Below are 25701 nucleotides of genomic sequence, written 5' to 3'. Positions count from 1 at the left end.
CGCCGGCGTAAATTAGCGGGAGGTGTTAACGATACCAGTCCATAGGTTAAAATCAGAGATGTACTTTCATTCTCTGTAGTGTTAGCCGCCGCCTCTCAACCTAATCTCTTCCCTTTTATTCTCTGTCTGGCCCTCTCTTTCTACTTTTTCGTGGAGGTTTTCAGACTTGTTACTAAGATGTCTGATCTAGACTAAGTAACATGAAAACGTATGCTTTTTTTTTTTGGGATTTTGAATATCCCGGAATACATATTTTTTACGTTACTTAGTCTAGTTTCAGCCATCTATCATCTTGCTTGTTAGCGAAGAAAGGTAAACTAATTTTCTCAACCAAACTCCTTTTCGCAGTTCTCTTTTCTATATAGAAAATCGTATAGGCTTTTATTATTGTAACCGATGGGATGTTCGATTTTTGAAACAAAGTAAGATGTTTTGGTAGTATGTCCAAAAGTAACAAACAAGTCAAATCTGATTGAAATTTAAGTTTCATTTTGAGCATTTATAAGTTGACAACATTAGGTTCTTGTTAGACTTAAATCATTTTTTATTTAGCTTGGATCTCCTAATCTCTCTCCTATGGTCGTGCAACTTGAGATTAGTTTCGGTCGTTATTAATAAGAATGAAAAGGTCTCATTCTGCGTATTTTTCTGATTCGATATTTTGAATTATCTTCTGGTCGGTTTTTGCTTGTTCATTGCAATTCGCAAGCTGTTAACAAGGCCCATGGAGAAATCCAGTTTAGGTGGCCTGTTAACACCACCCAAGATTGGTCCAAGTCGACCTCTTGTTCTCTCTATGGTAATTAGAATGAATCTGAGTCATGCTTGACTTGCGAAGTTACCAAACTACCCACAGCTACTTGGTTTCGTATTTGTGTTACCAAGGGGGTAGAATCGAAGTTAGCACACACCACCAAAACCCTAAAAAAAATCCGCAGCGACAGAGCTAAAAAACCCTCACGGACCAACTAAATAGTCTCTTAGTTCTTTCGTTCAATCCGGCAAAAAAACCATGTCTGATATGTTCCTCGGCGATTACGCAAGTAAGATCTTCTCCGTTAGATTTTTTGTTTTTTTGCCTCTTTCCATAAGTTTGTAGATTTGGATTAGATTAGTTGTGTCCGTTTCGTAATTTGTTTCTTTTGTTAAAAAAAAAACATCTCGCTGCCGCTGAGACAGACGTCTTTTGGGACATAGAACAGTGCGAGATCCCTGCTGGTGAGGTTTTGGAGAAAATAAGATCGAATCTTACGAGTTTTGGTCATCGTGGTCCTCTCTCATTAAGGGCTTATGGTGATTTAACTGGTCATGACTTTCCAGCTGGAGACATTAAGCTCAATCACTTCCCCGCAGGTTTTATAAATTAATTTCCTTCTAAATTAATTTTTTTTTAATGATTATGTTAACATGTTGATCATCAGATCTCTAATGTTTGTTTTGTTTGTTTGTTTCAGGACACAGATACGCGGGACAGAAAAAGATGCTTGAAGACCTTGTTTCATGGTCAGCTGAACATCCAGAACCGTGTACTTTGATGCTAATATTGGGAGACACCTCTCATGAGTTCGTCGAGATTGTTGGACGTTTGAAATCCACGAAAAATTACCAAGTTCTCCTAATTCAACCGGGTGATGATGATCCTATCGACCAAAGCGGAAGTGTGGACAATAATAATATGCGGAACCGGAAGAAACGTCGTCGTTGTACTTGCACTTGTAGAGGAAGAAGCTTCTCACTCGGTGTTGCCTATAAGCTGAAGATGAAGTGTAGGAGATGTCGTATAAAAAAATCGAAATCACCTAAAGTTGAAAAGCAAAGCGGAAGGTGTAGGGAGCGAAGCAGTGTTGCAAAACCCAATGGAGACGAATGCAGTGTTTTTTTTTTTTTTTTTTTGTTAAAGGGTCTTCAAATTGAAAAACTGAGACATAAAATGTTTAGAGGGCTAGAGAGCCCAATACTGGAAGTCCAATTAGATATAATCGATTACAAAATACCCATTGAGAAAGAATTAGAAATGAACCATAAGTGAACCATGATAGTTACGATTAAACCAAAAGAAAACGGGTGGCAATTAAACCGTTTCAAACCACCTTTGTCATCATCCATTGAATGGTGAGAGATGACTCTTCGGTGAGATCGCAAAAGGTCGAGAGATTAGGGTTTTGTAACATTCTTTTCAGTTGTGCGATCCAGCGAACCAGAGGCCAAACAGAGTGGAGGTGAGAGTTGGGTTGGAATCACGGAAGCTAAGGGCTCTGTTTCGCACAAGCTGATCAACCTGATGGAGGAGATGATCAGCTGGCTTAAAACAGTTCCGATGCAACCTGTGATTCCGTTCAGTCCAAAGGAAGTATATCAGTGCCTGCCAGGCGATTAGTAGGAGTTTCCTTGCTTCACAGGAGCCTTTGTAGTTGATGCGACCGTTCATTGTTCCAGTCCAGGAAGGTGCAGAGTTATGGTTGCAGCGGCGAGAGATCTTGCTCCATAGCGACCAGCTGTATGGGCAGTTGAAGAAAAGATGATCACGGCTTTCAGATCCAATCGCGCAGAGTAAACAGCGGGAGTCAACCTGCAATCCCCATTGCAAAAGTCGGTCACGAGTTGGGCACCTGTTCAATACAACCAACCAAGTTAAAAAATTGTGTTTGGGGATTCCTCTGGAGGTCCAAACAATCTTATGCCACGGCACCGAAGGCAACTCTTCACCTAGCGCTGAACAGATCCTACCGGTTGAGTGGCTGTCCTTCACTCGATCATTAATCCACCAGGTATGAGAGTCTTCTTCCTCCGTTAGTTGTAGAGTCGATAATTCAGCTTGATAACTAACTTGGGCCTCCGACCTTGCAGGTGGTAATCTTCAGTTCCCTCTTTTCCATAGATCCGCCAGGACTGCACTTTTGGGAATACCTATAGACAGATCCCCACTCAAGGAGTCGCTCATTCGCCCTAGCTTACACCAACGATCTGACCAGAAGCGACACTTTCGTCCATTTCCTAGCTTCACCATTATCCAAAGGTAAGCTTATTCTCTTATCTTTAAAAGTTTTTTCGCTATCCAAGAGTGCTGGCTATTTGGTTTCCTGACCCAGAAATTGCTCAAGTTACCAGCAAGGACAACTTCTTTGAACCAAGCTACCCAAATCGACCCAGATCTAAAGAAAAGCAGCCAGATAAGTTTAACTAGACAAGCCTTGTTCCACTTTTTTAGATCTCGTATGCCTAACCCTCCTTCTGATTTTGCAGTGACAACCGTGCTCCAAGCAACTCGCGCTGAATGGTGTCCCTCAAGGCAACCCTTCCATAAGAACATTCCACAAAGAGAGTTCAAAGTGTCGATACATTTCTTTGGCAGCACCAATGCAGAGCACCAGAAATTTGTGATACCAGCTATGACAATATTTAGCATTTGCAACCAGCCTGCAAAAGAGAGAGTTCTGGTCGACCAGCTATTGAGTTTTGTTTTCACACGCTGGATGAGAGGAGCACAGTCAAGCAGCGTAAGTTTTTTGTTGCATAGAGGAATACCCAAATAGCGTATAGGGAGTTGGCCATGAGCAATGCCTGATGCTGCCTTGGTTTGATCAATTTCAGGCTGATGCAGTCCGGATGCAAAGAAACTTATTTTGGGGAGACTGATCGCAAGTCCTGAGGCCTCTTCGAATGATTTTAGTACTTGGAGGACACTTAGTACAGAAGAAAGGGATCCATCAGTAAAAATTAAATGGTCATCAGCAAAGCACAGGTGCGTGAGTTTTAACCTCTGACATTTGTAGTGATATTTGAATTTACCCTCCTCAGCTGCTTTATCTAACATGACTGATAAACAATTCATGACAAGGACAAAGAGGTAGGGTGAGAGTGGATCTCCCTGTCGCAAACCTCTACATCCTTTAAAGTAGCCGTGTACAGACCCATTGAAGCCCACAGAAAAAGACGGAGTACAGACACACGCTTTTAGCCACCTTAGGTAAAGTTCAGGGACTTCTATTCCTCGCAGACAACCGAATATAAATTCCCATCTAACTGTATCAAACGCTTTTGCAATGTCTACTTTGATAGTGATACGCTTAGGTCCTTTTTCTTTTTGATATCCATTGACCAAGTCTGCAGCTAACAGTGTATTCTCAACTAACAACCTTCCTTTAATAAATGCAGTTTGGTTCTTTTGAATCAGGTCAGGGAGAACAGGCTTCAACCTTGAGACAAGGAGCTTTGAGATGACTTTATAAAGGGTATTCAAGCAGGATATGGGTCTGAAGTCCGAGATAAGAGAAGCACCAGGGGACTTGGGAATCAGGGCTAGGATAGTTGCATTTACAGCCGCCGGGAGGAAAGCTGAATGAAAGAACTGCATAATGCTACCAGTAACATCCGAGCCAAGAATTTCCCAAGCAGTCTTGTAGAAATTTGAGGTGAACCCATCAGGGCCTGGAGCCTTATTCCCATTAATTTTAAACATCACTCTCTTAATCTCTTCTAACGTGGGAAGCTTTATCATTGTTTGTTTCAGCTCAGGGGAACAACGGTATTGGATAATACTTTGAAGCCAGTTAAGAGAGACAGCGATTGGTGGCAGAGAGTGGGGACCAAGTATGGATTGGAAGTGTGCTACTGCTATTCGACTCATTTCTAGAGGGTCATCCACCATAGTGCCTGAAGTCGAGGAGAAGGATCTTATGGCATTGAAGGCGTTTCTGGTTAAAGTCACTCGATGAAAGTAAGATGTGTTCAAGTCCCCTTCTTTTAACCAGTTGATAGGAGATCTTTGTTTGAAATAGGCTTCTTCAATCTTTCTGAGGAATTCCCATCGAGTGTGAAGAGCACGATCTTGTTGGAATAGGGCAGGAGAAGGTGTGGCCATCGCTTGTACCTGCACATTGTTTAATAAAAGGTTAGCCTCTCGCACTCGAGTCTGAATATCCGAAAAATTATCTCTGGAAAGTGTTTTAATATCTCGCTTTATTGTTTTCTGTTTAGCACTCAAAACAGCTAAACTTGTTTCCAAGGGATGTAAAGTTCCAGCCAAGATCCATGCAGTCTCAATCGTTTGGAAGAATTGGGGATGAGAGGTTAGGAAGTTAAAGAATTTGAAAGGTTTGGTGCCAGCACAAGGGAGGGAGGTTTCCAGGTTGAGAAGACAAGACGAATGATCAGAAACTTCAGAAGCCAGGAAGGAAGCCACACTATTGGGGTATAAAGCTAGCCAGTGGTTGTTAACTAGCAGTCGATCTAGTTTTTTTGCTATAGGGTTTGAGGGATTTTTATTGGACCAGGTGAAGAAGGGACCTTGATGACGGAGATCAAACAGCTCCATTTGCAGGAGGCAATCGCGAAGTTCTATCATACGCGAGGACCAGTGGTCAACATTCGGGTTTGAGTGCTCAGCTGGATGGATGATTTGGTTGAAATCCCTTCCAAGAAGTCAAGGTTGTGAATCCACCTGGAGTCTTTGTTGAAGGTTGATCAACTCACACCAGAGGTCAGTTCGTTCGTCTCCTAAGTTAGGAGCATATAGAGCTGTGAAGATAAATCTATGCCCTCCCTGAATTGTGACTTCAGTGGTTATCATATGCCTCGATTGATGAAGAACCGTAATATTGGCAGGAGATTTCCACACGATGATTACTCTACCATCCAGATCAGAAGCATGGTTAGAGACAAATTGCCAACCAGGACAGGTAAGGTTCATAACTCTGTTCAAATTTGTTTCCTTGATATGGGTTTCTAAGATAGCACCAAAAAGAGGCTTATGGGTTGCAAGCCAGTTAGAAAAAGGTCGATGTTTATCCAGATCGTTTAGACCTCGGATGTTCCAAAAAAATGGTTGTATATACGTGGTTAAGGGTTGGGGGTGGATTTAGGAGTGGTGAGGAGTCTCCCCCATGGGGGGAGGAGACACCACAGATAGAGAAGGGGTAGTTTTTGCAGGTTCCAGCGGGGGTGAGGAAACAATGGAAGGGTTAGGGGAGGGGGTGGGATGCGGATTAGTTGAAGTTGTGGAGGAAGGTGGAGGGGGTGGGTTTATATGGTAGACTGGTTCAGCAAGGACTTCAAAAGGGTTGGAGACAGTTGCCTTTGACAGAGGCAAGGGTGAGGTGGAAATATCCATTGGTGCAGGAAAAGAGTTTTGAGAAGGCTGGATTGAAGCAGTTTTTGATGGAGTGGCATTGTTGTTGTGGTTTGTCAGGGCTGAGGGAGTCTTTGCAGGGTCACTGGAACAACCCGCCATATCAACCGCCGCAGGAGCAGTAGTAGTGGGAGAAGTAACCGCATGTTCTTTACCCTTTACAGAAGGATCATTACTTCTTCTATTTGACGCTGGTTTTGGATTTTGTGCAGGAGTCCAGGTTGGGGCAACACTAGGGCAGTAACGAACAACATGTCCGATCCCCTTACAATGAGAGCTTGTGGGAGGGATCCAAGGGTATTCGACTGCAATGGTGATGACTTCACCATTTGATCATTCAATTTCAACCGAAGAAGGTAATAGTTGATTTAGGTTCCTTTCCACCTTAACATGTGCTTCAGAGATACTGACCAAGTTGCGTGTGAATTCATCCATTTTTTTTGGTTCACCAACCAGGCCCGCCACTAGACTTATCCCTTTTTGGTGCATTAGGTCGAAGGGCATGCCTTTAAGATGTGCCCAAATGGGGATAGCATCCAAGTCAGTTTTTGCACCACCAGTAGAGTCCCAATGAGCAACAAGGAACATACATTCTCCTATATACCATAGCTTCTTCTCGAGGACCTTGGTTCGAATATACTCATTTGGTAGCCTTACTAGCATGGAGTTATTGGCGTGATTCAAATGCACCTCAAGCCGTTGTCCGCGTCCCACATGTGACTGAGGACGCTCTGGATATGCTTGTAAGTTGGAAGTCTTCCTTTAAACCTACCTGAGACGAATGCAGTGTTGGGAACGGTAGTGTTATTTCTATCAATTTTTACTTTTGAATGATGTCCCGCGGCAGTCAGTACGTAGTATCTTTGTGTGTGTGAAAACATTGACGTTTTGTTTCAATCTTTGTTATGTTTAACTCAGTTTTGGGGTTTTTTTTCTTCATATTTCTCTCTTTACTCAACGGGGTATTTTATTCTCAAAGAAGAATTCTTTTATTTCGTAAACAAAGAGCACAACTGTTACAATATACTTTTCAAAAATTAAAATATATCCCTTGAATGTCATTTGTAGACTTTTCTTTAATAAGAAAATATTTGTAATTAAACTATCAAACACACACAAATATATAAATAAAGATTATTGGAAACTGTATTAAAATGTAATTTCCCAATCCCTTATATATTAAAAGAGAATCATTCTCACACAAAATGCTGACGTGTCGCATTCACGGAACTCTGGACATTATTTCCTTTATTTGTTATTAGTTTTTAATAATATTTATATTTATATGTCATTGTATTCTTCCAAAAATACAATTAACACCCAAAATTAAATTCTTATATTCTCTTTCTAACTAAATTATATCTTTTAATTACATTTTTATAAAATCTTTTAAATGAATTTTAAGAACTTTTTGTTCTTATGATATAATAATATAAGATTGATATTATAATAATTCTCACGGGTTAAATTTTAATTACTATACAAAAATTATATATATCTATATATATTACACAATCGAATTTTTAGATTTCAATTACCAATAAATATAATAGATTTTGTAAATAAAAATTACAGTAAAAACATCCCTTATATATATATTGAAAAAGAAGCATTCTCACACAAATGCTGATGTGTCGCATTCACAGAGCTCTGAACACTATTTCCTTTATTTATCATCAGTTTTTTATAATATTTATATTTATATGCCATTGTATTCTTCCAAAAATACAATTAACACCCAAAATTAAATTATTATATTCTCTTTCTAACTAAATTATATCCTTTAATTACATTTTTATAAAATCTTTTAAATGAATTTTAAAAACTCTTTCTTTTTATGATATGATAATATAATATATAGATATAATTTTGTATAATAATTAAAATTTAGATTTCAATTACCAATAAATATAATAGATTTTGTAAAAAAAAATTACAGTAAAAATATTTAATAATTATTTTATACTGCACTAGGTGTGAGTTGTTACCTAGTTTCATGTATAAAATGGTGGTACTGTAGTAATTTTTGTCTCATGAATGATTTGTCCAATAAAGAAAGAAGAACAGGAGTGTGAACGGTAGACAATAATAATATCTGTCAATCTGATCCTTTAGGGGGGAAAATTTAAAATAGTCCAAACTCGAACATAATAATAAGCATAGACCCAAAACTGAAAGCCATGTCTATTTCAATCATGCCAAGTAGTAGTAATACTCTAATCCAAATTGAGACGACGTAGTTCCGGTTGCCGAGTCATCAGATTGAGATTTGCATCATTTTATTGTCTACACATATCACGGTTTATATACTCAATAAAGAAGACAACAATTAATCACGGTGATTGACGGTAAAATGATTTCCCACAGTTTAAATTCAGCCTTTGCTTCTTCTTTTTTGGGTCAAAATGTTCACAACTTCGTTCATACCATTACCACCTATGATAGGATTACAAACTTTGAGAGATACAACTTGAGATATATATATACTAGTAAAATCAAATTAATATGGAAATATATATATATATATATATATATATATATATCTCTTGTGTTTCCTTTTTAAAACAACAAAAAAACTTCTCAAGATGATGATCAAACTGTTTCCAGAATATCTATAATTTTGTGGGATTGGGTTCATATTTCATCAGATTTATACTGTTTTTGATTGATTCATTGCAAAAAATAGACCTATGTATGATGTATCTAATCTATTGTCTGGGTTTATACTTTATATTATAATTTATAGGAATTAATTACTAATACATAACTGGTTTTGCTTTACAATAAGTATCAACGGTAACTTTTTAAAGTAAAGGAAGTATGTAACGGTAATATTTTGTAAATTAAGAGTAATTTCCATTTTTATTTTCTTTGTCGACAGATATAACTTCCAATTTTTTTTATTATTTAACCCCGCTTCGCTTTGACCCTCAGACGAAACTGAAGAAGATAGAGAGAAATAGAAATAACTTTGTTTACTTATTTTTTCAACCTTAAGTTTCTCTTACAAAGACATAGTGGTTATATAGGGATACAATGTTAAACCCCTAAAGTCTAGATCCTTCCACACTTGTCCAGCTGGTGTGAGTTGTCTTCAATATCACATGATCCTAGAAGCTCAAACTTATTTTGTAATGTCATTGTCGGACCTCCTGCAGTTTCTGTTGATTCTCTGTTTCCTCTATTTTTGTCTTCTGCAACATTTACCAAACCTCTGACTTGTTATGTTCTGTCTTTGTCTTCTTTTGCAGGTAAACGTTGGAGTGAGTTGGGTACAGAAGCTGATGGGCTTGAGCTGGACCTGAGTTCTGTTGGGCCTGTATCACAAACCATGTTATTGGAGGCTGCATCGTTTATACGCCCCCGCAAACTTGGAGTAGGTGGCACAACGACTCCAAGTTTGAATCGCAATTCCTCAAAAGGACCCTGCGGAAGTGACTTGGTGAAGACATCAGCAACCTGGTAATCTGCAGAGATGTGATTGACAATGAGATTGCCAAAAACCACTTGTTCACGAACATAATGATAATGGTTAGCGAAGTGCTTTGTGCGAGCATGAAAACTCGGATTTGTAGTGAGGTACACAGCAGAGAGATTGTCGCAGAACAACTCAGGTGTTTCAAACTGAGGGACACCAAGACTGCGAAGAAGATTCACAAGCCAGGTGATCTCGGAGGTAGCTTCGGACATAGCTCGGTACTCGGCTTCTGTGGAGCTTTTGGAGACCGTAGGTTGTTTGCGAGAAGACCAGGAGATGATGTTATCACCAAGGAATGTACAAAAACCACCAGGGGAACGACTTGTGTTGTTGCAGCCACTATAATCACTATCACTAAACACTCTCATCTTGCAGTTTGTGGTGTTGTTGAAAGAAATTCCCATTGTAGCAGTACCCTTTATGTAGCGAAGTATACGTTTGAGATGGTGAAAATCAGAAACGGTAGGGGCATGCATCTTTTGACACACATAATTGACAGAAAACTGAATATCTGGTCTTGTAAGAGTCAGATATTGCAGTTTGCCAGCAAGACTGCAGAAGTATTTGGGATTCTCAAAGAGTCGATCTTGATGTGGAGCTTTGTTGAGTTGTTGTGGTAGCGGTGTAGCAACAGAAGAACAATTTGACATAGCTGCAGTAATAAGAAGGTCTTCCGCATATTTCTGTTGAGAAAGAAATAGGCCACCCGAGTGAAAATGAGCCTGAATCCCGAGAAAATAATGCAGTTGACCGAGATCCTTCATTCGAAAACGTTTGTTGAGCTCTTCAAGAAGGTTGTTGAGGAGGCTGGAGGAATTTCCTGTGATCACCATGTCATCAACATAAAGCAACAGGAAGATAACATCCCCATTTTTAGCACAAATGAAGAGAGAAGGATCAGGAATGCTGCAAAAGAAACCAAATTCAAGCAAAAAATTGCTGAACTTATCAAACCATGCTCTTGGAACTTGTTTAAGTCCATAGAGTGATTTGTGCATTAGCCATACATGATCAAGATGTTCTTCATCCACAAAGCCTGCAGGTTGTTTCATGTAAACAGTTTCTGTAAGGTCCCCATGGAGAAAAGCATTGTGGACATCCATTTGTTTGAGTTCCCAATTGAGAAGAGTAGCAATGTGGAGAACAGCTCGAACTGTAGGAGTGCGAACAACTGGACTATATATTTCAAGATAGTCAATGCCTTCTTCTTGATTAAAACCTTGAGCAACAAATCTGGCTTTGTATTTGTCTAATGAACCATCAGCATGAAGTTTCACTCGGAAAACCCATTTTGAGCCAAGCACATTCATATCAGATGGAGGAGGAACAAGAGAAAAGGTTCCTGTTGCTGTACAATTTCCCATTTCTTCCCCCATAGCAGCAGTCCAACGTTCGTCTTTGAGAGCCTCAGTGACTGTTTTAGGCATTGGATGAGATACTTTGTGAGAGAGAAGGGCATAGCGCTGATTTGGTTTGCTAATGCCTGATTTTAATCTTGTGATCATCGGATGAGTCGACGCCAGTTGAAGTTCTGCAGTTGATGTTTCAGGTTGATCTGTTGCACCGAATGTGGTCAGCTGAGGTGGTGATGAGAGAACGATGTTGCCTATAGGAACAAGGTCTAAGCTTGTCGTACACTCAGTACATTCCTCATCACTATCAGTTGAGCAATCAGGTGAACAGTCATTTTCTGTTGAGAGAGTGGGAGGAGAATCATCTGGAGCTGGAATTGCAGAATCAGCTTGAGCTGGAGTTGAGAGAGTGGGAGCAGAGTCTGCAGAAAATAAAGGTTCACTTGAATCTTGTTCAGTGACTGAAGTAACTGGAGTGACTGGAGAGAGTTGAGAACCGCTGCAAGAACCTTTGATCCATGCTGTATACAGAGGTGTGGGAACAAAATGTTGCAGAGAAGAGTATGTATCCGCAAATGGGAATGAGGCTTCATCAAATATAACATGTCGACTCAAATATACACGACCTGTAGGAGGATGATAGCAACGATATCCCTTGTATTTCTCTGTGTAACCTAGAAAAATACACTTGAGAGACCGTGGATCAAACTTATTTAATGCATATGGCCTAAGCGTTGGGTAGCAGGCACATCCGAAGGTGCGTAGAGCTGAGTAATTTGGGGCCTTGCCGTGCAAAACTTCATACAGACTATGATCACTATCAAGTGCGGTTGTTGGTAAGAGATTGCAGAGAAATTTTGCAGTGAAAAAAGCCTCCACCCAATAACTTTGAGGTGTCTTACTTTGAAACATAAGAGTAAGACCCCTTTCTGTAAGTTGCCTATGTTTTCTTTCTGCCAACCCATTTTGTTGTGGTGTGTGTGGACAGGAGATATAGTGCTGTATACCAGACTCTTGCAGCTGATTCAAGAACCTTTGACTTATGAATTCACCTCCACCATCAGACTGAAATATGCCAATTTTGTTTTGAAGAAGATTTTCAACAAGAAGCTGATACTTGATGAATATAGAGCAGAAATCTGACTTTCTCTTAAGAGGATAAAACCAACAATATCTTGAAAAGTTGTCAATAAAGACTACATAGAACCTGAATCCCTGAATGGAAGAGACAGGAGAAGGACCCTAGAGATCACAATGAACTCTCTCTAAGGGTCTGGATGCATGAAAATTAGAAGAAACAAACGGCAATTTCGAACTCTTCCCTAACCGACACGATTCACACATGTTGGTGGTGCTTTTATTGATTTGAATCGCCTTATTCGCAGAAAGAAGTTGGAGAACTTGAGTGTTAGGATGTCCCAATCTTCGATGCCAGACTTCATCAGAGGTTTTGATTTGTCTGGTAGAGTAGAACGTCTTAAACTTTCCATCCTCCAATTTGTAAAGACCATCATTTTCCTTTCCCTTTGTCAGAACATGCCTTGTTTGCTTGTCCTTAATAAGAACATCATCAGAATCAAACGTGATTGCACAAGGATAGTCCTTAGTCAATTTTGAAACTGAAAGCAAAGATTTCACTATTGCAGGACAAACCAACACATCTTTTAATGGGAGATTACCTGAAGTAGAAGGTAGATTTGCTGAACCGATGTGAGTTATAGGGAGAAAATTACCATCACCTGCCATGACTGTATCTGTTCCGGTGTAAGGCTGAGCTTTCTGCAAACGTTGAGTGGTGTTGGTAATATGAACTGTTGCACCGGAATCTGGATACCAAGCACCATCGTCAGTTACATCGGTGATATGAAGAGCAGAGAAAGCTGCAGCTGCAACCTCCGGTTTCTGATACTCTTCATCAAAGCGGTACCAATAATCTAGAGCATTATGTCCTCGTTTGCTACAGATTTGACAGACTGGTAACTCAGGTTTAGTGGAACCGTGAGAAGAGCTTGGAAACTGAGAAGAGACTGAAAACTGAGGAGATCCTGAGAACTGTTGGTGGAAGCCACGTCCTCTGGTTGAGAAACCGTTTCCACGTCCTCTTCCTCTGCTACCACGTCCTCTACCTGAGAAGTTGGATGACCGCATGGTGTGAAAGGCAAGGTGTGGAGTGACATCAGACGAGTTGGAGTAGCCTTGGAGTCAATCCTCATAACCAGTTAGTCGGGAGATCACATTGTCATAAGTTGGTTGAGGACTTCGATCCATTGAGTCTTCGATGACAGTGATTATTGGCTCATAGTCACGACTTAGGCCTCTTAGAGCAGCAAAAATCTTCATCTTCTCACTAACAGGATCACCAATGGAAGCTAACTGATCACAAATGTCTTTAATGCTCTGAAGATAGTCAGACATGTTTTTGTCCAACTTTTCAGAGTTTTGCAGGCGACATTGCAGTTCGAACAGTCTGGAAGAAGAGGTGCGATTGAAGTGAGAAATTAGAGTATCCCAGATCTCTTGAGCAGTTGCAGCGCCAACGACTAGGCGAAGAACATTCTCAGTCATTGAGCCAAGCAGCCATGCCTTAACGACTTGGTCAGACCTGGACCAACTCTCAAAGTCCGGATTGAGAACATCTTCAACCTTCCCTTCTTTGTTGCGGATAGGTATAGTCTTCTCCGGTGATTTGAGGGCGCCATTAACAAAGCCAAGTAGATCTTGAGTTTGGAGAAAAGATTCGAACTGGGATTTCCAGATAATATAGTTTTGCTCAGTGAGCTTTAGAGTAACGCAATTTGAGATGTGTAGTGAAGGAGTAGAGTAGAGGTCCATGTTTCTATCCATGGCTCTGATACCATGAAGAAGATAGAGAGAAATAGAAATAACTTTGTTTACTTATTTCTTCAACCTTAAGTTTCTCTTACAAAGACATAGTGGTTATATAGGGATACAATGTTAAACCCCTAAAGTCTAGATCCTTCCACACTTGTCCAGCTGGTGTGAGTTGTCTTCAATATCACATGATCCTAGAAGCTCAAACCTATTTTGTAATGTCACTGTGGGACCTCCTGCAGTTTCTGTTGATTCTCTGTTTCCTCTGTTTTTGTCTTCTGCAACATTTACCAAACCTCTGACTTGTTCTGTTCTGTCTTTGTCTTCTTTTGCAAGTAAACGTTGGAGTGAGTTGGGTACAGAAGCTGATGGGCTTGAGCTGGACCTGAGTTCTGTTGGGCCTGTATCACAAACCATGTTGTTGGAGGCTGTATCGTTTATAGAAACTCCGTTAGAGAAAAGCTCTCTGCCTTCCGCGTTCTCGGCAGCTATGTACGGCGGAGGTAGCTTTTCTTGTATCACTCATCCCTAAACTCTGTTTACAACATCGTCTTTATCCTTTTCGCATGAGTTCGTCTTGTCAAGGGCTTTACTTTTTTTCGTCGCGGGTTTTGATCGTATCTGTTGGACGACAGATGAAGGTTTAGAGCTATATTGTAGTTGACTTGGGTTCTTCTCTCAAACATGCAAAGCTGGTTACGTTACGCCGGAGAAACCGTTTTCACCTCCCGTAAGTCTTAATTGGTTCTCTCATATTCCTCAACGATCCTTTCAATTCAATTCTGTTTCCATTATTCGTTTGAGGTAAGTTCGTGCGTGTATTGAATGAGAAATAATGATGATGATATATGTATGCATTATTAGGATCTATCAGACTATCCGTATGGGTGTGTGAATTTGAATCTGTAGGGACTAATGAATGTCATGTCATCTTATTACACAGCTTAATTTGGTGTGTTTCTATTATTGTGGTATATGCTTTTAAGACTACGACCCTGTTCGTTACAGTGTCGCTTCAGCTACTCAAATATAACTTTGTTTTTAATGATTTTTGAAATGAGCGACACATGACGTAGAACAAATGGTGAGTAATTAATGATTTTTCAGTTGCCGTGTTAGTTAAAACGGTCGCCGGAAATTGCAGCGACTCGTTTTCCGGAGCTAGCGACAATAAATCTCATCTCCAGTAACTCTTTATTTCTGATCAATCATGATTTTGCCTTCGTTTGCGTCATTTTTTCCGGTTGCTGCAGCTATTTCAGCAACACTCGTCGGAACAGGGCCTACATGTTTGATGTATCCAAATATTTACTCGTATGATGAAATATTGGCAGGTCTACTAGGGAATTTGGATGCGCGGAAAGAAAGGATCAGGTTTTCTCATTCTCCCTACTAGATAGTTGATTCAGGTTAGTTGAACACGCATTTATATTATTATAATGATTCTATTTGAACTTAAATTCATTATTACAAATTTGATATTTTTACTTAAATATTGTTAAAAGATGGTCAAATTAGTAAAAGAAATTTAAGTGTTAAAATTGCAATACAATGGAGAATAACCGAACTTGGTGTCCTATCCATTGCATCGTCTTTGGTTCGTAAGTTTGGCATCACTAGTTCAATCTTTTTTCAAGTATTGTAATTTTAATATTTAAATTTTTAATACTAATTCAACCAAAAAAACTAAAATAGGAAATTCAACCACTGTATTTCTAGAAAACAAATTATCACAAACTTTACCCACTAATTAAATATGGTTATAAATGATTGGATTAATAAAAAAAATTTGAATGTTAAAATTGCAATACAATGGAGAATAACCGAGCTTGGTGTCCTATCCATTGCATAGCTTTTGGTTCGTAAGTTTGGCATCACTAGTTCAATCGTTTTTCAAGTAAATGTAATTTTTAACATTTAAATTTTTTAATATTAATTCAAAAATTAAAAATTCAACTACTATATAGTATAATATTTTAAAATATTTGTTTTTCTACAAAATTTATACACTAATTAAATTTGATTATTAAATTATAATACAATAGAGAATAGCTGAGCTATATTTACTATAATTAGTCAATATACAGAGAAGAAATGAAAGGTAAAAATGGAGAATGAAGTGGACGTATATTTTTTCCACCATAATAAATATTATGAAATATTCTCAATCTAACCTAATCCAAAAACTGAAACTGCTGATTGAGTCGATTGAGTTACACATATTTTCATCATCATATGATTTTTCTTAGGGTATCATAAAATTCAATAGATGGAAATCGTCTAAAAACAAATGTATGTATTGTTGTTAGCTGAATGTCGAGAATAGTTGCGAAGTTCCCATCCGTTAGGTAAAAAAAATAATCTCAGTGTAAATTGAAATTATCAACTGACAAAATCTGAAATGTGGCCCAACTTAAAAGCCCAAAAAGGTTGAAAAGCCCAAAAACATTCTATATCCATCTTTCAACACAACCTACAAAAACAGTTCACCGGTTTTCGTGTAATTGCGGAAGCTTTTTTTTTGTCAGAATGGAGGAGGAGAAACCTTCAGATAAAGCAGAGAGTTCAGAGATTCTGGGGGATTGGGATTCAGCTCTTCCGGCGAATTCCGAAGAAAGAATCGTGATGGTCTCTGTTCCCACTTCACCGGGATCTGTTGATGCGACATCGAATCAGCCGAAAGAGATCGAATCTAGGGTTTCGGAAAAGGAAGGAGCTTCGACATCAACTGCTGCCGGAAGGAGAGTGTTGCCGCCGTGGATGGATCCGTCGTACGAATGGGGTGGTGGGAAATGGAAAGAAGACGGAAGAAAGTTGAAGAAGAAGAAGAAGAAAGAGAAAGAGAGTGATGAGATTATACCTTTTAAGGAAATCATTGAAGCTCTGCTTCGAAACTCCGGTGACAATAAGGTTGAAGACAAGGAGGGGGTTAATCATCAAAATCGGAGCTGTGTTGTTGACATGTTGAAATCAATGGGCTTAAAGTTTCCTTAGTCAAAACTTTTGGGGCCTTTTTTTTTTTTTTTTTTTTTGTTTACTAATTTTTAATTTTATCGGCTTTTTTAGTTTTTTTATTTATTTTGCGGCAAGTAGGTTAACTTTTTTTCAATCTTCTAAAATCTAATTTCTTGAATTTTCCACTTATGACCTAAGTAAGTATGTAAAATATGCAAAGTGTTAAAATATGTACGTATTTTGTAACAATTTTCTGGAATTTCTTAAATTTTTTATCGGATAAAATCGAAATCACACAAAGCGTAAGAGCAGAGCTGATGATAGACATGAACGGTCTCAAAACATGGACGTTTCATTTTCCTACTTTGTTCTGTAATAAGTTATCGGGACTAAAATGGTATAATTATTATAATAACCAAGAGAATATCTTGTTGGGCTGGGCCTAAAAGGATGAAAAAGAAGGCCTAATTGTCGTAATCATGCGGCGTAAGTTAGTAAGAGATGCTTAGGATAACCAAATCCACATCTGCTACTAACTTAAAAAAACAAGGCTCGAGGCGGTTCTCTTATCTGCAAAAACTAGAGACTCCCCCAACAACAAAAGAATTCTTCTATCAAAATCAATGGCTGCTTCGTCGTCTACAATGCAGATGGTTCACACTTCTCGCTCTGTTTCCCAGGTTCCCTACTTAATCCTATACTTTTCGTAAAAGTCTATGCTTTTTATTTTATTTTTAACTCTACCAGCAATGGCGACTACTTTGGTTTAAAGTGGAGTGAGTTGTCTCCATCGGATATTCTCGCTGCTGTTCTTTTGGGGTTTTTGGTCTAAAATCTCTTTTGGTTGGTCTTTTTTTATAGATTGGGTTCGGTGTTAAATCGCAATTAGCTTCCGTAAACCGAACATCTCAATCAGTTTGCTTCGGAGCTCGTTCCTCTGGAATTGCATTTTCTTCGAGATTGCACTATGCATCAAGTTTCCCGCTTAAGCAATTTTCTGGAGTTTGTGCAACCACCACCAAGCACCAGAGAACCGCTTGTGTTAAATCCATGGCTGCTGTAAGATTTCCACACCCAAAAAAACCTGATTTTGTCATCATCAATGTCCTGTTTTCTTATGGATTTTTGTTGATTCTTGAACTTGGTTTTATAGGAGGAAGAAGAAGAAGTCATTGAACCTCAAGCTAAAGTGACAAACAAGGTTTACTTTGATGTTGAAATTGGAGGTGAGGTTGCTGGAAGAATTGTGATGGGTCTCTTTGGAGATGTTGTCCCTAAAACCGTTGAAAACTTCCGTGTCTTGTGTACTGGTAAAGGATCTTCTTTGTCTTTCCAACTGTGTGATGCTGGTCTCTTTGGAGATGTTTAAAGTTTGGAACTTTATATAGTAGATAAACAAAACCATTGTCTAAAAGGAATTTTTGATAATCTTCCAGGTGAGAAAAAATACGGGTACAAGGGTTCCTCTTTCCATCGTATTATTAAGGATTTCATGATTCAAGGTGGTGATTTCACTGAGGGAAATGTAAGTTTAGAAGGTTACATATAAGACTGTTTGTTATTTGATGTTTCTTTCTAAATCGTCTTGTTCGATATGGCCTGACAGGGTACTGGAGGTATTAGTATTTACGGTGCCAAGTTCGAAGATGAAAACTTCACCCGTGAGTATTATGATTTATTAACAAAAAGTAGTTCTGGTTTTGTCTTGTGTTTCTTAGAGGTGTTAATGCTTTTGATTATTCGCATTTGCAGTGAAGCATACTGGACCTGGAATCTTGAGCATGGCAAACGCTGGTCCTAATACTAATGGAAGCCAGTTTTTCATTTGCACTGTCAAGGTGACTCTTCACCTCATCTATAGTTATTCATCTTTCATATGTTTTGCCTTCACAATTTTTTTATTCAGATTTGTTCTTTGATTATCTTCTTGTTGCAGACTCCATGGTTGGATAACAAGCATGTTGTGTTTGGACAAGTCATTGAAGGTATGAAGCTTGTGAGGACTCTTGAGTCTCAGCCGACACGCGCCATGGATGTTCCCAAGAAAGGTTGTAGAATCTATGCTTGCGGAGAGCTCCCAATGGATGCTTGATTATAATCACTATTGATCAGTGTATTGTGATTGCGATCTTTGTTCTGTTTTTTGCTATTATGATGACTGTTGAGGAATTTTAAACCATCAAAAAGCCAAAGATTTTTTATATTCTGGTTCTTTTGTTTCTTTTATTTCGGATACATGAGTTAAAACGTACAAGTAAGGTTCTCTTAATCGATGTGGGATTCATATTATTAGACTAAGCATGGACCATGGCTGCAACTGCGGCTTGCTGAACAATTGGCTCCAGCTTCTCATCTTTGTTGTCTTCCCATAAATCAGGTATTGCTTCTTTTATGTTATGAATGCTGCTTAGTGCATAGTCTGCACCTGGAACTAGCACTGAGTTCCCCACAAACACGGTTTTTAGCCCCGTTGCTTTAGCACTAGCGATGTTACGAATACTGTCATCAAAGAACATCTGAAAACAAAAAAAGAAACAGACGTTTGAGTTTGGTAGCTGGAAACTGTGAAGGATACTTGTTGTGACTTATCTATTACCGTTTTGCGTGGATCAACAATGTCTGCAATGCGAATTGCGGCTTCAAAGGCTTCAACAGAAGGTTTACAGAGGATTTGAGTCTTTGAGTCAGAGGAAGGGTTTAATGTTTCGAAACAAATGATTCCTTCGAAGCAATCCTCTAGACCCAATCTGGTAAGTGCTCGTGTTGCATGAGCTTTGTCTGCGTTAGTAAAGATCTGATGGGAAAGATAAAAACAGAGAATGAGAAAAAGGAGTCAGTGGAGAATTATGAGGAACAAGAACAAGCTCGAAGAAACTTACGATTTTACGGTGAGGCATAGAGAGAAGAAGGTTACGGAGAACTGGATCAGGTTTAAGTTTCTCGTATGGAAGTCTTCCATGGACATATTCATGGAACTCATCGTTGTCAAACTCGTAACCAAGAACCTGCAAACACGCCTCTGTTGTAGTTATTTCGTCTGGTTCGGTTATAAAGAACAACTTGGTATGGTTTAGATGGAGAACTTTGAAATCGCTAACCTTGAGACCAGCCATGGTGGTTCCATATTCTTTGTAAAGATCCAAACACATCTTTGGAACTTCATTCTCTTCAATTCCGAGTTGGTTAAGCATGAACTCTGCAAAATAACAAAGAGAGAGCAAACAAAATAAGAACTTGAGTCGTTAATAGTTAAGCAACATTCGATCTTGAAACGTTAGTCTCTTTACCTTGGATGTTGTTTCGGCAAGCTAGGTTGATTCCGATGCTCAAAGGGTATAAAGTATCGTCCATATCTGCAACAACAACAACAAATTAAAGAACAAAACGTTTTTGATTAATTACTTTTCAGAAATTGCATAGAGAAAAACCAAAAAAAAAGACGTTGAAGGTGATGTGTATATATGTGTGTTACCAAAGAACAAGCACTCGTACTTGGCTGCAAATCCATCCATTTTTCTAATTTAGCAAAAAATGGAAGATGTTAACGAGAGATTACTTAATGAAAGGTGTGTGGGTGAGAGAGAGCTTATGATCAATGTGAAGGAGTTGGCTGTATTTATACACAACTCGAAAAAATATTAATGTATTACGTCTTTTATAACACATAAAATATTTGGTTATTATCTTAATCTGTTATGGTCTTTGCCAATTATCATAAATTTTTAGTTAAATATAAATGTATCTGATAGACAATAATGAAATGAGTTTCAACACTGGTCTATTATTATCTATATCGTTTGGAAAACATACGATAATTTATTTAAATGTTTTTGGTTTTGTCTCTATTTTTATTTCTGTTTACAATGGCTTGTGTATTATTATTAATATGAAATGATTTTCAGAAAGCATGATTGTTGAAGGTGACTTGGCGATGATGATAATGATCCACCATGTTGTTTATATGCTGATGAAAGGCAAATAATAAGATGATGTGTTTAGCATATACTATTATTTATTGTATACATTCGTATAATTTTCTTTGTCATTTCCCACTTTCCGTGACCTGCCATTTTCATTTTCTATAAATAATGCAAACACAAAGGGTAAAATTAAAGGTGAACAGTCGCATATTCTGAAATGTCAAGTGTAGACAGAACACAAAAAAAGGTCAAGTATCATGCAACAAAAAAATGTTTGATCATGAAAAACATAATTTTAATTTTCTTTTATAACAAAAACGTGAGTCTAAAAGTATTGTGATTATAAATCAAAAATAGTTGTATGTTAACCAAATTAAATAAAAAATGATTATCATCCACCATAAAAGTGAATCAAATCTGCATATAAATTAATACAAACGAACGAATGTTTAGCTGATTCAGAGAGCACTCTTTATTATAATAAAAGGTTTAAAAACCTAGAACCAAGAAGTTAGGTTAGCAACATATTTATTGACATGGATCATGTGTTCATTTTCTTACGTCGGGTTATAATTTCTTTTCAGATTCCGTAAAAAAAAAAAAAAAAAAATCATCAATTGTAAATCTAACGTAGTTCAGTGTAACACTGTGCTGAAGCCTGAAAGTTTATAGTATGCGCATTCCAGTATAAAAGTGTAATAATTTACATATTGATTTTCTTAATTAGAGTAAGATTGTTTTTGTGTGTTCTCTAATATTATACTCGCATATAAAAGTTCATAGATATGGGTTTCGTCCGTTGAAACATATATTGTAAATAATAACCAAAATTAGGGGGAAAATAAGTTACACTAGTTAACTTTTCATATAATATATAATTATAATTAGCAACCTTAAAACCTCCAATCTTGATGTCAAAACAAAAAAAGACAACAAAAACAAAACAAGAAAAAATTCTCCAATCAATTTTATTGGGTTTGAAAGGCCCATAGCGTGACCCAAAACATTTTGCGTCCCATATATTTAATTTGATGGGAAAACCCATTAACAAAAAATGTAAGAATGGCATGGGGACTACTTTAATGAGAGACTGCCACGTCAGACCGACAGAAGGGCACGAATAAAATCTAGCAAACGTAATTAATCTATTTTTACGTATTTAATTTAATTAATTGAGAATGTTTTTTTCCGAACAAAAATCTAGAGAACAACGCTAAAAGAGGAAGAACAAGATTTTTTAATCCACAAACATGCACTTGCCACCATTATTACAGTACATAACTATTTTAAGGATTTAAGCATTAATATATTATGTACATGCCAAATAATTGTACACAAAATTGCTAAGAAATTGTATAAATTAGCCACACATAACTACATTAGTCAAACAGTATCTTGCTTTTCCAAATAATAGCAACAACAAAATATATATATATATATATATATATATATCCTCCATATGGTTCTATGCAGGGATTTAAAATGTCAATCTCCATTATCAAATCTAAAAATATTAAATACTCAAATCTGGAAGAAAAAAAATAAAATAAAAAAATAATGGTACATAGTACATACATTAGAGTTTCCTAAGTGAATGAATCTTCCTACTCCAAACAAATAAATACAGATTTAGACATTTAATTCTTCAGTATATTTCGTGACGGAATAAAACTATAAATTATTACAAATCGACGCACGAGAGAAAAAAAAAAGCTTCTTCGTCTGCTTTTTACCCTTTTTTCCATTTTCAAATTCAAATTATTTTTGTCTTCTATGTACTACTGATTAAAAGAGTAAACACATTACTATCGAAATCGATCTCTTAACCAAATTTTCGCGCTCGGTTCGTCCTTCGCTGTATCTCCCGGAGCTCCGGGACTTGGCTTGTTGCGCCGGCGGAGGGATATGAGGAGTCTACTGTTGATTTCGGTGGCCGTGTGCTGGCTATGTTCAGTCGCGGCGGTGGTTCGGAGCGGATCTAGCGATGGTTTCCAGAAACCTAGAGATACTGAGACTGTGATATCGTTGCTGGAGAATAAATTGATGGCGTCTTCGGTTCCTATGGTGCCTCTCACCTTGATTCAGGGAGCTGACTCCAAAGGAGCTGGTACAGTAGACACACTCTCTCTCTCTCTCTCTTTCCTTCTTCTTTAATTGGATTTGAGGATATGCTTGTTGTAGAGATGTTTATCACATTGACCTTCTTAATCCACAATTCGGTCTCGATTTTGGCTTTCTTAGTTGGGATTTGAAATTTAATGGAGTTTGATTTAAATTCTGATGATGATTAGTGGTTTGTTCAACTCTAATTTGGTGCAGTGTGCTTAGACGGGACGCTACCTGGTTACCATTTAGATCGTGGTTTTGGATCAGGTGCTAACAGTTGGCTTATCCAACTTGAGGTTTGTGCATTTTTTACTGCTTGATTTGTGAACAATGCAAGTTTCTGCTATTGAGGATTGACTTGGAAGTAATTAGAAGCTAGATTTCAGTTTTTTTTTTTTTTAACTCAATGAGTGGTTTAGGGTGGAGGATGGTGTAATAATCATAGGAGCTGTGTGTATCGCAAAACTACCCGGCGTGGTTCCTCTAAATTCATGGAAAAAGCTTTGGCCTTCACTGGAATTTTGAGCAATAAACCTGAAGAGAATCCTGGTTTGTCACCATGACTTTTTTATTGTGCAATGTGTGTTATTACTATGAAGCAACTGTATAATATGCACGTTATATTGTATTCATTCTGTTTGTGGCTTGCAGACTTCTTTAATTGGAACAGGATCAAGTTGCGATACTGCGATGGTGCCTCTTTCTCTGGTGATAGTCAGGATGAGGTTGGTCAAACTCAATAGTATATTTTTCTATGAAACCTAGGATTTTGATGAATTCTTCTTAGATCATGTCTTCTGATTTGTTACAATGGCTTTTATGTAGGGTTCACAACTTTTCTATCGAGGACAACGAATCTGGCAAGTGGCTATGCAAGAATTCTTGTCTTTAGGCATGCAGCAAGCAAATCAGGTCTTTGCATTTCATCGAGTCTTATTAGATTTTTGCATTTTGTGCTCAGGTTCATGTTCTGTTTATTGTCTTATCTAATCAGTTGCAAGTGAATATTCATCACAGGCTCTGCTTTCAGGATGTTCAGCTGGAGGATTAGCTTCCATCTTGCACTGTGATGAGTTCAGGGAACTATTACCTAGTTCCACGAAAGTAAAATGCTTAAGTGACGCTGGAATGTTTCTGGACGCGTAAATCTATTCAACTTGGCTTTTCTGTTAGGAATACTATTTGTTCTTTAGAAAAATATCCAAATTTGAAATGTTCTAATGGAAATTGCAGAGTGGATGTCTCTGGGGGCCACTCGCTTAGGAATATGTTCGAAGGTGTTGTTACGGTTCAGGTAATCTCAGATTCAAAATTTGATGAAATGGGCATGACTAAAGTTCATACAACTTACTTTATCTTAAGCTTACTGTAACTCTTATATCCATGTCTCTGTTAATTTATAGAATCTCCAAAAGGACTTGTCCAGTACTTGTACAAACCATTTGGATCCTACTTCGGTATATCTATTTTACTCTTATTAATATCACTATTTCATTAGCAAATTTTTCCAGTAGACAAGGGTTGAAAGAATCTTTTGACATTATCCTTTCCGCCCTTTCTCTCTTCCTCAGTGCTTCTTTCCTCAGAACTTGATTTCGGACATCAAAACTCCAATGTTTCTTCTCAACACAGCATATGACTCTTGGCAGGTAATAATCATGTCTTTCATCTTGCTCATTGCTTCATTCTTCCACAATGTTTGATTCTTGAGAAAACATATGTTCAAACTTTTTCTGTCAGATCCAAGAGAGCTTAGCTCCTCCAACTGCTGACCCAGGCGGCATCTGGAAGGCATGCAAATCAGATCACTTGCATTGTAATTCATCACAGATTCAATTCTTCCAAGGTAAATTTTGAAATTCACGCTTGTTGGTTATCACTCTCTACTCTATCCTGAGTCTGCTCAATGTTGATGGTTCCCACGTCTTTTTTCTTTGCTTACACCAACTAGAATTCAGAACTCAGATGGTGCTTGCTGTAAACTCATTCTCCACATCTGACCAGAACGGTCTTTTCATAAACTCTTGCTTCGCGCATTGTCAGACTGAAAGACAGGACACCTGGTTTGCTCAAGATTCTCCCCAACTAAACGGAAAGGTAAACATTGCTCCTCCAAAACCATTCATGCGTTTTCTATCTCAATGTAGCAACTAGCAGTCACCTAATCACAAGTTTGTTAAAACTCTACTCATAATTGTCTTTCTATCAGAGAGTCGCGGAATCTGTAGGTGACTGGTACTTCGACCGAGCAAAAGATGTCAAAGCCATTGACTGTCCTTATCCGTGCGACACAACATGTCACAATCTGATTTTCGAGTGAGTAAATCGTTGAAACCCATATCTTTGATTCTTTCAAACTTATTGCTTGGAAATATCCTTCCATATTTATCCTAACTTCGAAATCTATAACATTTGTGTATCTCAAATGAGAATCATTTTGTTTATCGATTCAGATCATAATTTATATTTTTGTGACCTCGTTGTTCTATTGTAATAAGCTTTCTTTTGATGTTTATCAATTTTTTCTTCATATATATTCTTTGTGCAGTTTTAATCCGTCAGCTCTAGAGATCTCAGCTTCTTCAAGGTTTTGTTTTCCTCTCTTTAGAGCCTCTCTGGTCCTTCTAGTGTTGACAAAACTCATCCCCAGATTCTTAGTTTAGTAGGTATAGTGAAACACTCATTTTTTTCATACCTCATTATCTATAAACCATTGTCGAATCTAGTTAGTGACAAAATCCATGTCATAACATAGAATAGAATATCAAAAAGAGAAAAGAAAAAGAACATATTCCTTTATTCATTGGACTCTTAACACAAATCGTCCGAATCTCAAAAACCGATCATGAACTCTTCTTCTTTTGAGATGTCCCTTTTTGTTGTATTTTGAAATTCCAATTGTTAATCACTTTACTTTTCACCTTTTTTGCA

General features: G+C 37.9%; 6 protein-coding genes and 1 long non-coding RNA gene across 10 annotated transcripts; 5 read left to right on the top strand and 2 right to left on the bottom strand.

Annotated features, from left to right (window-relative positions):
- Positions 1 to 75: 75 nt before the first annotated feature.
- Positions 76 to 2168, top strand: LOC104753187 (uncharacterized). 3 transcript variants are annotated; one of them, XR_015583826.1, is made up of 3 exons: positions 76 to 1043; positions 1203 to 1353; positions 1455 to 2025. XR_015583826.1 is itself a non-coding variant. In XM_087490470.1 (3 exons), exons 1-3 carry the CDS (start codon positions 1013 to 1015, stop codon positions 2027 to 2029), a joined length of 780 nt encoding a protein of 259 aa, XP_087346596.1. In that variant the 5' UTR covers positions 78 to 1012; the 3' UTR covers positions 2030 to 2168. The 3 variants fall into 3 exon arrangements, 2 of the variants coding, with proteins under 2 accessions (XP_087346596.1, XP_087346597.1); XM_087490470.1 differs by having other exon boundaries at positions 78 to 1043; positions 1180 to 1353; positions 1455 to 2168; XM_087490471.1 differs by having other exon boundaries at positions 198 to 1043; positions 1198 to 1353; positions 1455 to 2037.
- An 8-nt stretch (positions 2169 to 2176) lies between these two features.
- LOC147924997 (uncharacterized) lies at positions 2177 to 2991 on the bottom strand. Its single transcript, XM_087490657.1, has 3 exons — positions 2956 to 2991; positions 2828 to 2907; positions 2177 to 2609 (listed from the first exon to the last, which is right to left on the bottom strand). The coding sequence occupies exons 1-3, from the start codon at positions 2989 to 2991 to the stop codon at positions 2177 to 2179; spliced, it is 549 nt and encodes a 182-aa protein (XP_087346783.1).
- Positions 2992 to 3104: 113 nt separating this feature from the next.
- On the top strand, positions 3105 to 7044 carry LOC104749116 (uncharacterized). Of its 2 annotated transcripts, XR_015585416.1 has the most exons (11): positions 3105 to 3497; positions 3592 to 3742; positions 3839 to 3967; positions 4175 to 4412; positions 4511 to 4891; positions 4978 to 5191; positions 5274 to 5479; positions 5605 to 5678; positions 6188 to 6263; positions 6340 to 6483; positions 6584 to 7044. It is a non-coding gene; the product is annotated as an uncharacterized LOC104749116 (long non-coding RNA). The 2 variants fall into 2 exon arrangements; XR_761325.3 differs by lacking the exon at positions 6188 to 6263.
- A 9091-nt stretch (positions 7045 to 16135) lies between these two features.
- Positions 16136 to 17029, top strand: LOC104749115 (uncharacterized). The gene has a single exon (XM_010470691.3). The coding sequence runs from the start codon at positions 16319 to 16321 to the stop codon at positions 16781 to 16783; it is 465 nt and encodes a 154-aa protein (XP_010468993.1). The 5' UTR covers positions 16136 to 16318; the 3' UTR covers positions 16784 to 17029.
- A 210-nt stretch (positions 17030 to 17239) lies between these two features.
- Positions 17240 to 18945, top strand: LOC104749113 (peptidyl-prolyl cis-trans isomerase CYP20-3, chloroplastic-like). Its single transcript, XM_010470689.3, has 7 exons — positions 17240 to 17424; positions 17606 to 17803; positions 17898 to 18054; positions 18181 to 18269; positions 18351 to 18405; positions 18497 to 18582; positions 18681 to 18945. The coding sequence occupies exons 1-7, from the start codon at positions 17368 to 17370 to the stop codon at positions 18834 to 18836; spliced, it is 798 nt and encodes a 265-aa protein (XP_010468991.1). The 5' UTR covers positions 17240 to 17367; the 3' UTR covers positions 18837 to 18945.
- LOC104749114 (uncharacterized protein C24B11.05-like) lies at positions 18929 to 20677 on the bottom strand. The gene is made up of 6 exons (XM_010470690.3): positions 20217 to 20677; positions 20032 to 20097; positions 19843 to 19940; positions 19624 to 19749; positions 19341 to 19538; positions 18929 to 19260 (listed from the first exon to the last, which is right to left on the bottom strand). The coding sequence occupies exons 1-6, from the start codon at positions 20254 to 20256 to the stop codon at positions 19039 to 19041; spliced, it is 750 nt and encodes a 249-aa protein (XP_010468992.1). The 5' UTR covers positions 20257 to 20677; the 3' UTR covers positions 18929 to 19038.
- A 1602-nt stretch (positions 20678 to 22279) lies between these two features.
- Positions 22280 to 25652, top strand: LOC104749111 (pectin acetylesterase 6). The gene is made up of 13 exons (XM_010470687.3): positions 22280 to 22771; positions 22984 to 23066; positions 23190 to 23319; positions 23422 to 23495; positions 23596 to 23682; positions 23788 to 23912; positions 24004 to 24064; positions 24174 to 24227; positions 24342 to 24419; positions 24511 to 24616; positions 24722 to 24867; positions 24980 to 25086; positions 25319 to 25652. The coding sequence occupies exons 1-13, from the start codon at positions 22570 to 22572 to the stop codon at positions 25431 to 25433; spliced, it is 1368 nt and encodes a 455-aa protein (XP_010468989.1). The 5' UTR covers positions 22280 to 22569; the 3' UTR covers positions 25434 to 25652.
- The last annotated feature ends 49 nt before the right edge of the window (positions 25653 to 25701 follow it).

The sequence above is a fragment of the Camelina sativa genome, chromosome 16 (genome assembly GCF_030686135.1).
Source record: "Camelina sativa cultivar CO46 ecotype springtype chromosome 16, ASM3068613v1".
NCBI classification, from domain to species: domain Eukaryota; kingdom Viridiplantae; phylum Streptophyta; class Magnoliopsida; order Brassicales; family Brassicaceae; genus Camelina; species Camelina sativa.
Note: the sequence above shows the minus strand (reverse complement) of the source record. Positions and strands in the feature narration are given on the sequence as shown.

Bases quoted from the DNA above. Each gene is read 5' to 3' on its own strand.
- LOC104753187 (XM_087490470.1), top strand. From the start codon at position 1,013: ATGTCTGATATGTTCCTCGGCGATTACGCAA. The intron at 1,044-1,179 runs GTAAGATCTTCT...CCGCTGAGACAG, and splicing joins GTTCCTCGGCGATTACGCAA to ACGTCTTTTGGGACATAGAA. The intron at 1,354-1,454 runs GTTTTATAAATT...TGTTTGTTTCAG, and splicing joins GCTCAATCACTTCCCCGCAG to GACACAGATACGCGGGACAG.
- LOC147924997 (XM_087490657.1), bottom strand. From the start codon at position 2,991: ATGGACGAAAGTGTCGCTTCTGGTCAGATCGTTGGT. The intron at 2,908-2,955 runs GTAAGCTAGGGC...ATCTGTCTATAG, and splicing joins CTTCTGGTCAGATCGTTGGT to GTATTCCCAAAAGTGCAGTC. The intron at 2,610-2,827 runs GTTAGTTATCAA...TGTATTGAACAG, and splicing joins CTGCAAGGTCGGAGGCCCAA to GTGCCCAACTCGTGACCGAC.
- LOC104749115 (XM_010470691.3), top strand. From the start codon at position 16,319: ATGGAGGAGGAGAAACCTTCAGATAAAGCAGAGAGTTCAGAGATTCTG.
- LOC104749113 (XM_010470689.3), top strand. From the start codon at position 17,368: ATGGCTGCTTCGTCGTCTACAATGCAGATGGTTCACACTTCTCGCTCT. The intron at 17,425-17,605 runs GTTCCCTACTTA...CTTTTTTTATAG, and splicing joins CTTCTCGCTCTGTTTCCCAG to ATTGGGTTCGGTGTTAAATC. The intron at 17,804-17,897 runs GTAAGATTTCCA...TTGGTTTTATAG, and splicing joins GTGTTAAATCCATGGCTGCT to GAGGAAGAAGAAGAAGTCAT.
- LOC104749114 (XM_010470690.3), bottom strand. From the start codon at position 20,256: ATGGATGGATTTGCAGCCAAGTACGAGTGCTTGTTCTTTG. The intron at 19,539-19,623 runs GTAAGTTTCTTC...CTTTCCCATCAG, and splicing joins CTATGCCTCACCGTAAAATC to ATCTTTACTAACGCAGACAA. The intron at 19,261-19,340 runs GTAATAGATAAG...TTTTGTTTTCAG, and splicing joins TTGTTGATCCACGCAAAACG to ATGTTCTTTGATGACAGTAT.
- LOC104749111 (XM_010470687.3), top strand. From the start codon at position 22,570: ATGAGGAGTCTACTGTTGATTTCGGTGGCCGTGTGCTGGCTATGTTCA. The intron at 23,067-23,189 runs GTTTGTGCATTT...TGAGTGGTTTAG, and splicing joins GTTGGCTTATCCAACTTGAG to GGTGGAGGATGGTGTAATAA. The intron at 24,228-24,341 runs GTATATCTATTT...TCTCTTCCTCAG, and splicing joins ACCATTTGGATCCTACTTCG to TGCTTCTTTCCTCAGAACTT.